Source organism: Phocoena sinus, chromosome 1 (genome assembly GCF_008692025.1).
Source record: "Phocoena sinus isolate mPhoSin1 chromosome 1, mPhoSin1.pri, whole genome shotgun sequence".
Lineage (NCBI taxonomy): Eukaryota > Metazoa > Chordata > Mammalia > Artiodactyla > Phocoenidae > Phocoena > Phocoena sinus.
In genome coordinates this window covers 118,128,691-118,137,579 of record NC_045763.1, presented here as the reverse complement: position 1 = coordinate 118,137,579, position 8,889 = coordinate 118,128,691, and the positions used below count along the sequence as shown (strand labels likewise).

General features: G+C 46.5%; 1 protein-coding gene across 1 annotated transcript in view; it reads left to right on the top strand.

The window, feature by feature from the left end:
- Positions 1-1,370: 1,370 nt before the first annotated feature.
- Positions 1,371-8,889, top strand: part of CD244 (CD244 molecule) — a 30,652-nt gene continuing 23,133 nt past the window's right edge. The window contains exon 1 of the mRNA XM_032633893.1: positions 1,371-1,630. Within this exon, the coding sequence (XP_032489784.1) occupies positions 1,570-1,630 (61 nt within the window). The 5' untranslated portion in view covers positions 1,371-1,569. The remainder of the gene's footprint in view (positions 1,631-8,889) is intronic.

The following is an 8,889-nucleotide window of genomic DNA, read 5'->3' as shown; positions in this document are numbered from 1 at the left end:
GTTGGTGTTGGGGTCAGGAGTGGTGAACCAGATTCCTAATTAATGTTGTCCATTAGTTGCTTTGAACAGATGGACCTTGTCCTCCATCTTTAATGAGAGGAAATTTACTCTTCCTTATTTTATCATGCCTTGAGCACCAGTTCTTAAGGTCAAGGGCATGGCCAGATCAACTCTGAGGAAATTTCCCAGGACTGAGGACTGCCCCTTGGGAGGAGAAAAATGAGAGAAGAGCTGATAACCATTAGATTAGCTGGAAAAATCTGTGTCGGTCTCCGTTTAAGAAGACAAACAAAACCTTACCGTTGTCCAGAGTGTTTTACACGCATCCTCTCAGGTACAGTTTTTAATTTGATTCTGAAACTACCTTGTAAGGGATGGGAGCCAAGTATTGTTGAGCCCACAGGCTCAGAAAATAATTTGGTCAGGATCACACAGGTTGTGTGTTGCTGAAATGGAACTCAAGTCTACATCTTTGACTCCAAATCCAGTGCTCCATCCGGAATATCACTGTTGCCTTTTTTGGCAGGCAAGGCTTTCAGTCTGCCTCCCCTCAGCCCAGCTTCAGACAGGGTGACTGGAAATGGATCAAAAGATTGAAAAGGAGAAGAAAGACTGACCTGAAGTGAACTGAAAGTATTTTCTGCTAAGGGGAAAGCAGAAGAAAGAGAAAGGCATAGAACTCTGGGGTGTGGTCTCAAAGCAATTGCATTCTGAGGAAGGTGGGATGCCTCCACTTCTCCCTGGTGGGGTGAAGAGGATCAGATGCTACCTGGCCTTTCTGGAGGGTGGAATAAAAGTGCGTGCTGGAGGGAAGCAAACATGGGTCTACATCCTGTCTGGGTGAGAGCAGCTGAGAGAAGGAATAAAGGACTATTATGGGAAAGTAGAAAAAGAAGAAGGGAGGGAATTTAGAAGTACAGATAGGAAACTAGGGCAAAAGCACATTCTTAAGAAAAAAATTTAATTTGCATATGCTTAAACTTTGGTATCAACTTGCAGAGATTCCCCGGGCCTGTTAGATTTTTCTAGTGCCCCTTACTTGTCTTCTTCAACATTTCACCCACTTATCTAGGGTTCCACTCCTCAGTCCACATCCTTCCCAAACCCTCTCCCCTCCACCTTCACAATGTCTGTTGGGATGGGACAGGCTCTGATGATGGCTGTTTGGCCCCCATGTAGGTTTCTCCATATTGCCAGTAGGATGCAGAGAATTGGAAGATTCCTTGGGCATCTGTCCTTTAAACAAAGCAGCTGGGCTGGGGCAGAGCTTGGGACAAGATATTGAAGCTGGTTTTGTGAGTCACTGTGAACTCTGAACACCCGCCCACTTGAGGCAGACTTTGCAAGTTTAGCTTGCGGGAACTATCAGACCAGGTCCAGGGACTGGGGCTTCCTCAACGGCCTTGTTAGTGTTCAGCTAATGAGAACAGCCTCAAGTTGAGGAAACTGTGGCTGGAGCGAGGCCGTTCTGCTCTCCGTCAGCCTCCTGCTGATGGGTGGCTGCTGAGCCTGTGCAGGGCAGAGCATCTGGTGGGAGAGGGCCCGGCCTGACCCCTCTGTCTTGTGGGGATGTTGGGGCAAGTGCTTACCCTCACACTCTTTCTGCTCATCAAGGGACGTCAGGGCCAAGGTAAGGAGGCTCAGCCTGGCAGGGGTGGGGCTGGCATGGACTAGGGGCCGTGGCCTTCAGGGAGATCAGCATCTAGAGCCTCTGGGTTGTGCTGCTTACATTGGTGACCTGGAACTGTGACTCTGAACAGTTCCGCACAGCTCTGGACAGGCTGGGTCAGAGAGCAAAGGCTGGCAGTGGGTTGGGAGGTCCTTGAGAAGCGCCTCTGGCCAAGCAATCCAGGCCACCTCAGGCAAGGTAAGTCTTTTCCACTGGCTTCAGTTTTCCTTTCTGTCTAGTGGGGAGAAAGTATCCTCCCTGCTGGCTGTAAGAAGGACAAAGGAAATATCCTCTAATTTGGTGCGATTACCAGCAGAGAGGAGAAGTGGCCATGAGCTTGGGTTTCTCCAAGCAAGTAGGGGTACTGGAGCTCAGAGACTGACAGATTATTCTCTGAGGCAGGAGAGCTGAGCCCTGGCAAGGGAGAGGGGAGAGGGGAAGGGTGAGGCCAAGGCCAGAACAGAGGCTTTACCAGCATGGCCTGGTCCCTCATCCCTCAGCTCTCCCAGCAGCCCAGAAGCCATGGGAGCCTGAGGATTATTAGGGAAAATGTTGTCTGGGGGCAGGGTGAGGGGAAGGGAAGAGAAGGAGACAGTATAAGGAAGCTCCATAGCAAACTGATAACTGTCAGCTGGGCCCTGAGCCAACCAATGTTTGTGTGTGCGGGAAGCAGGCTCCCCCTCTTTTTCCAACCCTAAGTCTAGGATGCTCTGAGACTTGGAGCCTGCATTTTAGATCAGTGACTCTTTGAGGGACATCATGAGTGGGGGGTGCAGTGAGAGGAGGGCACACTTTTGTGCAAAGGGAAGAAACAGGCACAAGGAAGTATTTGTGCAGGGCCTGTTAGAAGCCATCCCTGGGTACTCAGTTCAATCACGGAGCCCCTGAGCACTCTGGTATCCTTCAAGAAGACACATTCCAGGCTCCGGCTTTTGTAACGAGTACAGGCGGAGTAGGGCAGGGTGTAATAAGGAACAGGGAGCAGAGAGAGAAGTCTGGAGACTGGGGCTCATGCGTGTGGGCTGGGGGGACCCAAAGACACAGGATCCTAGGTAAGAGAGCTAGGTTGGAACCTGGGCTAAGTAGCCTTGAAAGCTGAGGTAGGACCCCCATGCTTTGATGCCTGGCTTTGGGGGTGGGAGGGACAGAAGGTTGAGGCTGACTCAGATCCTGAGCCCAAGTGGCAGGAGGACGATGCTCCCTCCATCCCCATTCCCAGGGCTGTGGTGCTCTCTTTGGGTTTGGCTATAACAAGACCCATTGGTGGGAGGTATGGGGGAACCTGGCGAGTGATTCTTTGAGCACAGGGAGGGATGGACTTTGGTCTTAGGGAACTTCTCTCTCTTCTTTCTATGCCCTGTGTCTGTGGGTCCGGCCTGAAACTGCTCTGTTTATTTAGTTCAATTTGTAAACTTCTTAATTGAAAATGATTTTTAAGTTTCAGGGAATTTGCAAGAATAGCCCAAAGAATTTTTGTATTTCCTTCACCTAGATTCACCAGTTGTCAACATTTTATCACATTTGCCTTATTTCTCTTTCTCTCCAAATATAGGTATGTGTGTATAGCTGTATAATAATAATTACTTTTGTGGAATATTCAAGAGTAAGTTGCAGACATCATGCCCCTTTACTCTTAACTATTTTAGCACACATCTTCTAAGGACAAGGATGTTCCCATATCATATCATATATCAGCACAGTGATCAAATTTAGTAAATTTGACATAGATACAATCAAACATACAGTCCATATTTAAATATTACCAACTGTCCCCCAAATGTGCTATACGACATCTTTTTTCCCCAACCAGAATCCAATCAGGATCATGTATTGCATTCAGTTGTTATATCTTTTTCGTCATCTTCAATCTACAATAATTCCTTTCTTTGTCTTTTATGAATTTGACATTTGTGGAATACAAGTCAGCTGTTTTCTAGAGGGTTCCACAATCTGAGTTTGTCTAATGCTTTGTCATAAGACTTAGGTCACGCACTTTTGGCAGGAATACCACGAAAGTGATGGCATGTCTTTTTCAGTGCATCCCATCAGGTGGTATAATGACAGTGGAACATTTTTTCTAAGACTTGGTTTACTGAAGAATGTAATATGCATCACATATGTGTAAGAGGCTCATAGCACTCTTGAGCATTGCAAAAGTCTTCCAAAGGCTTCTCACTTCACGTAGAGTAAAAGCCATACATTTTACAATGGCCCACGTGATCTGGCCTCCCTGACCACTGCCCCTTCCTCTCTGGTCTTCTCACTGCATTTCAGCCACGCTGGCCTGCTGGTCCTCACGCACGTTCCACTTGGGGGCTCTGCACTGTTTCCTCCACTTAGAATGCTGCGTTCCCCTCATTTGCCATGAGGTTTGCTTCCCCATTCTGCTCAAATACCACTTCTGCAGTGATATCTTTCCCACTAAAAAGGTCAACCCCTTCATCCTGTAACTTCTTATCTCCCTCTTCGTTTATTTTTCTCTGTAATGCTCGTCTCCACTTTACATACTATATGTTTACTTATTTGTCTTATTTTCTATCTCCTAGGCTCTTCTTTACCTCATTAGAATGTAAGATCCTTGAGGCCAGGGCTTTTGTTTGTTTTGTTCACTGCTGTATCTTCGGCATCTAGAACAGTATCTGGCACAAGTAGACCCTCACTATGTATTTATTGAATAAATGAGTACTTTAAATAATCCATGGAATAAAGTGAGTTTATCTGCCTACCAGAAAGTTTCGTTGGGAAAACTGTTTTAGATTTTTTTTTTTTTTTTGTTTTAGATTTTAAAGCATGTAAATACTAACTACCTCTGTGGCCTTGAGGAAGTTAACTCACTTCTTGTTTCTCAATTTTTCATTCATAATATGAAGTTAACAGCGGTGCCTGCTTCCTGGGGGATGTGTGAGGACTAGGTGAGATATAGTGTATAAAGTGTTTAGAGCAATGCTGAGTTATAACAAGTCCTCCCAAATGAATGCTCATGCTAGTCAACTCTTTGGAGGCAGGGTATATATTTCACTTAGTTTTGTAGTCAGAGTAAAGAGGAGAGACTATTCAGTAATCTTGTGTTGACTTTAATTAATTGAATAGAAAGTGAGTTAGAGAATCTTCAGATAAGATGATAAAGTTTTAATGTGTGACCCTTTTCTGAGGGTTTCTCATCATAACCAGGATCTTAGGGAGACTTCAACATTTTTAACTTAAAGAAACATGTATTCAAGGCAGTGAATCACATGATTACATCGTAATGTAAAGTAGTCTGTTTTCACAATAGCATCTCCCTCTCTATTCCCATTCCTTCCCTGGATATGTTTTGAGTAGCTCTGCACCAGGTGCTGGACAAGATATGCAGGATTCAGTAGTGATTAAGTACACGGCCCCTTTGTTTATGGAGCCTACACCATTTTTATCCATCAGTACATAATTACAGCTGTGATTAGTGCCCAACGAAGTGCCCAACACAGTAAGTGCTCAAAACATGTTAGATGAGTGAATAAATGAATTGTTTTCAGGCATCTTAGAGGAAGATTGGGATAATTTTGGGGTCAGATGGTTTGGGGACCGGGGAGCTTCAAATCACTGCCCATAAGAGTGGACTTGGGTCCTAAAGTTCATTTTGGACACTAAATTCAGATTTTGGCTATGCATTCTGAAGAAACTACAAAGGACACACCAGAGGCTATAAATGCCCAGGGACCACAAGGTCTGGGGTGAGATGTGCTGGACAAAAAAAAAAGGGGCAGGGGCAGCATCTCACAGATTAGCTCTGAAGGCTGCAGGCTGTTCCCATAGGTTGTGTTGAAACTTTCACTTCTCAGGAAGGAGTCACTGATCGCAACTGCTCTGGCTGGGATCCAGACACGTTCTAAAAAGGCTGGATTTATTTTTGTCCATCTTTTCCTTATTGTACTCCCCCTCAGACAAAGTGTGAATAGTGAAGTATCTGTCCACAGGAGAGAGATCAGGACTCAGAGAACTCAGGGCTGCAGCACCACTGGAGGGAACCAGTTCTATAGAAATCCCTCCAGAGATATCTGGGCCATTGTCTTCATGATATGTGTGCAGAAAAGCATGCAAAATTATAAACGTACATCTCAATGAGTTGTTAAGTGAAAACACCTGTGTGTTTACCACATGTTCCCTCCTTTCCTTACCTCCACCCTCTTCCACAAATACAACCACTCTTCTGACTTCTAACATCATTGGTTAGTTTTGCCTGTATATAAATGGAATCATAAAGTATATACTCTTGTATTTGGCTTCTTTTGCTCAACATCTGATGAGATTTATCTCTGCTATCACTTGCAGCTGGTCGTTTTCATGGCTGTATTTCATTGTATGATTATATAATGGTTTATTAATCTATTCTACCATTGATGAACCTTTGGGTTGTTTCAAGGTTTTTTTCCCTATTATAATCACGCTGCTAAGAGCCTTCAGGCCGAGCTGCTCAACATGCGGGATCTTGGTTCCCTGACCAGGGATGGAGCTCGCGCCCCCTGCAGTGGAAGCTCAGAATTTAAACCACTGGACCACCAGGGGAGTCCTCTCTGAGCCTTTTAGTGCATGCATGTCTGTTGGGTGTATCTCTGGGGGTAGAATCACTGGGTATGTAGATATACCTCTAGTCGTTGCTGCCAAACTGTTTTCCAAAGTGGTTGAAGCAAGCAGTGCGTGAGAGTTCCAAGTTTCAGGGCCATCAGCTTTGTGTTCTGAGGACGTGCAAATGGGAAATGAAAGTGCAGGGGTGTGGAGCCTGAAAGGTGAAAGTCAAAGCCAAGAGAACCATGTCTGTTCTGGCTTCCCTGGTATACTGCACGAAATTCCTACATGAGAGTCATTTCTGGGAGCTGAATTTAATTAATTAATCAACTGAACACTTCATTAAACCCTTACTATGTTCCAAGAACCATGCAAGATTTTGTGGAGGAAACAAAGATGAAACACACATTGGTTCCATCCTTAAGAATCTTTCAGATAGTTAGAGGAAAACAGACCTGTTACAATATGCACTCTAAGGGAAGACAGCAAATGCTAAAGCTAAGTGTCTCCGACAGGCAAGATACATTTAGAGCACAAAGGGTGCAAAGAAGATGGAGAGTCCTTCTAGGTAGGGACACTGGGGAAGTGGCCTTGAAGGATAAATAAGAGTTCAGGAGATAGGGGTAAGATAGAAGGACAAGCTAAGCAGAGGGAACAGCCTAAACAGAAGTAGGGAAAACAGGTTTGAACGAGGAGACGTGAGAAGCAGATGGTCTTGTCATCTTGGAGAAAGACAGTATTACAAATGGGATGATTCAGTTAACTGATACAAAGAGTCGGACATAGCCTAGGTAAGTTGACAGAGGTAAGGGGTTGCATCGTCTGAGAGATGGAGTCAGTATAGTCAGGAAGAAGCCCCCCAGGGTGGGGCTAGGTGAAGAAGAAGAGAGGTGATGAATTGGGTTGTGGACCTGGAGGGGATTTTATCTACTTTATAATTTTGCCTTGACTAGGGCCGGCCCTGCCCCAGCACTTCTGGGATCTCACTGAGCTTTATCCACCCAGACCCCATCAGGAACCCCTTCTGTTGCCTTCACTCCAAGCCTGGTGACATAACCCCGAGCTGAGAAAACCTCAACATCCTTTGTTGGCTAGGGGAAGTTATACTTTTCTGAAAGTTTTCTTTTCTCTCCCCTGTCCCCTCTCCCAGGCTCTCAGGCCTCAACCTTCTTCCCATCTCACCCTTCCTCCGACCAGTAGGTCAAGGTCAGAGGAAGCCGAGCTGACGGTGGACACCGTGAGACTTTGGAGGCTGCAGCTCCTGCACCCAGCTCTGGGGCTGAGCGGGACTCACTGCTGGGTCAGATCGTCTGCTTGACCGTCCTCTGTGCTGGCTTCCCTCTTCTTCCTGAGGAGGTGGTGGAGTTAATCACTTGACCTCTGCCCTCCCTCTGCAGAGTTGTTTCACCCCATTCTTTCCTAACCACCGGAAGAGAGGCCCCAAAGCTGCTGAGTGGTAACAACAGAGGTAGCAGCAGCCCTGGGGCCTGCTCTGACCACCGGAATCTGCTGTGGCCTCTCTGCTCTGAACAATCCACCACTTGTTGGGGCCTCCTCCACCTCTCACTAAGCATGTGAGAATTTGTGTTGAAGTTATCTTTTTTTTTTTTTTTTTTTTTTTTTTTTGGTACGCGGGCCTCTCACTGTTGTGGCCTCTCCCGTTGCGGAGCACAGGCTCCGGACGTGCAGGCTCAGCGGCCATGGCTCACGGGTCCAGCCACTCTGCGGCATGTGGGATCTTCCCGGACTGGGGCACGAACCCGTGTCCCCTGCATCAGCAGGCGGACTCTCAACCACTGTGCCACCAGGGAAGCCCGAAGTTATCTTTTCATACTGCCATTTCTTGTCTCTCCATTTGGCATATGTGCCCCTCTGGGACAGGGACAGAGGTCTTTCTGCCTCAGTCACAATACCCAGTACACAGTACCTTGCCCACTCATCTTTCTGCTGTATCCTCCCACTCCAACCTTCACTGTCCTGGGAATCCTTGTTTCTGATCCACGCTTTCCCCTTTCTCCAAAGGGGTGATTCCAAACCTTCATCATATCTTCAGGATCCTGTTCCATCATCATAGCTTTTATCAGCCTACACTCTCCTTCTCCAAGTAAATGGAGGCCCCAGTTAGGGATTCTGCCAACCTCACCAACAATCCCTCAACATCAACTGACCTCATCTGTGCCCATAAATGACCACATTCACCTCTGCTCTGCGTTAGGGAGCTCTCCTCCTTTCCTTGGTCTGTCCTTCCCCGTGTGCTCTGGACATCACGGCTTCATCTGGTAGGTCATCCAGGACCTGCCCAGTTCACGATATCTCTGTTCTTTCTTCAACTGCTCCTTTTCTGTTGGCTTTCCACTCTTAGTTCATTATCCTCCCATTTAAAAATCTATGTTGGAATACCATCCAGTTTTTCCCTACTGTGTCTTTCTTTCCCATGTGTCTCTTTTACTACTCATACAGAACACTTCGCTTCTGATACCTCTGGTCTCCAAATGTGTGTGTGGTTCTTTCCCCACACCAAGCAACTCTCTGTGGCCCCACCTGGGTGTCTTACAATTTGACTCAATTCTGACACCATCTGCCCGGAGACTGTTAGATTTCACAGGTTAAGGGCTCGTTCCCACAAGATTACCTCCCTCTGCCATTTCAGACACCAGTCTCAAGCCCAGGTTGTAGAT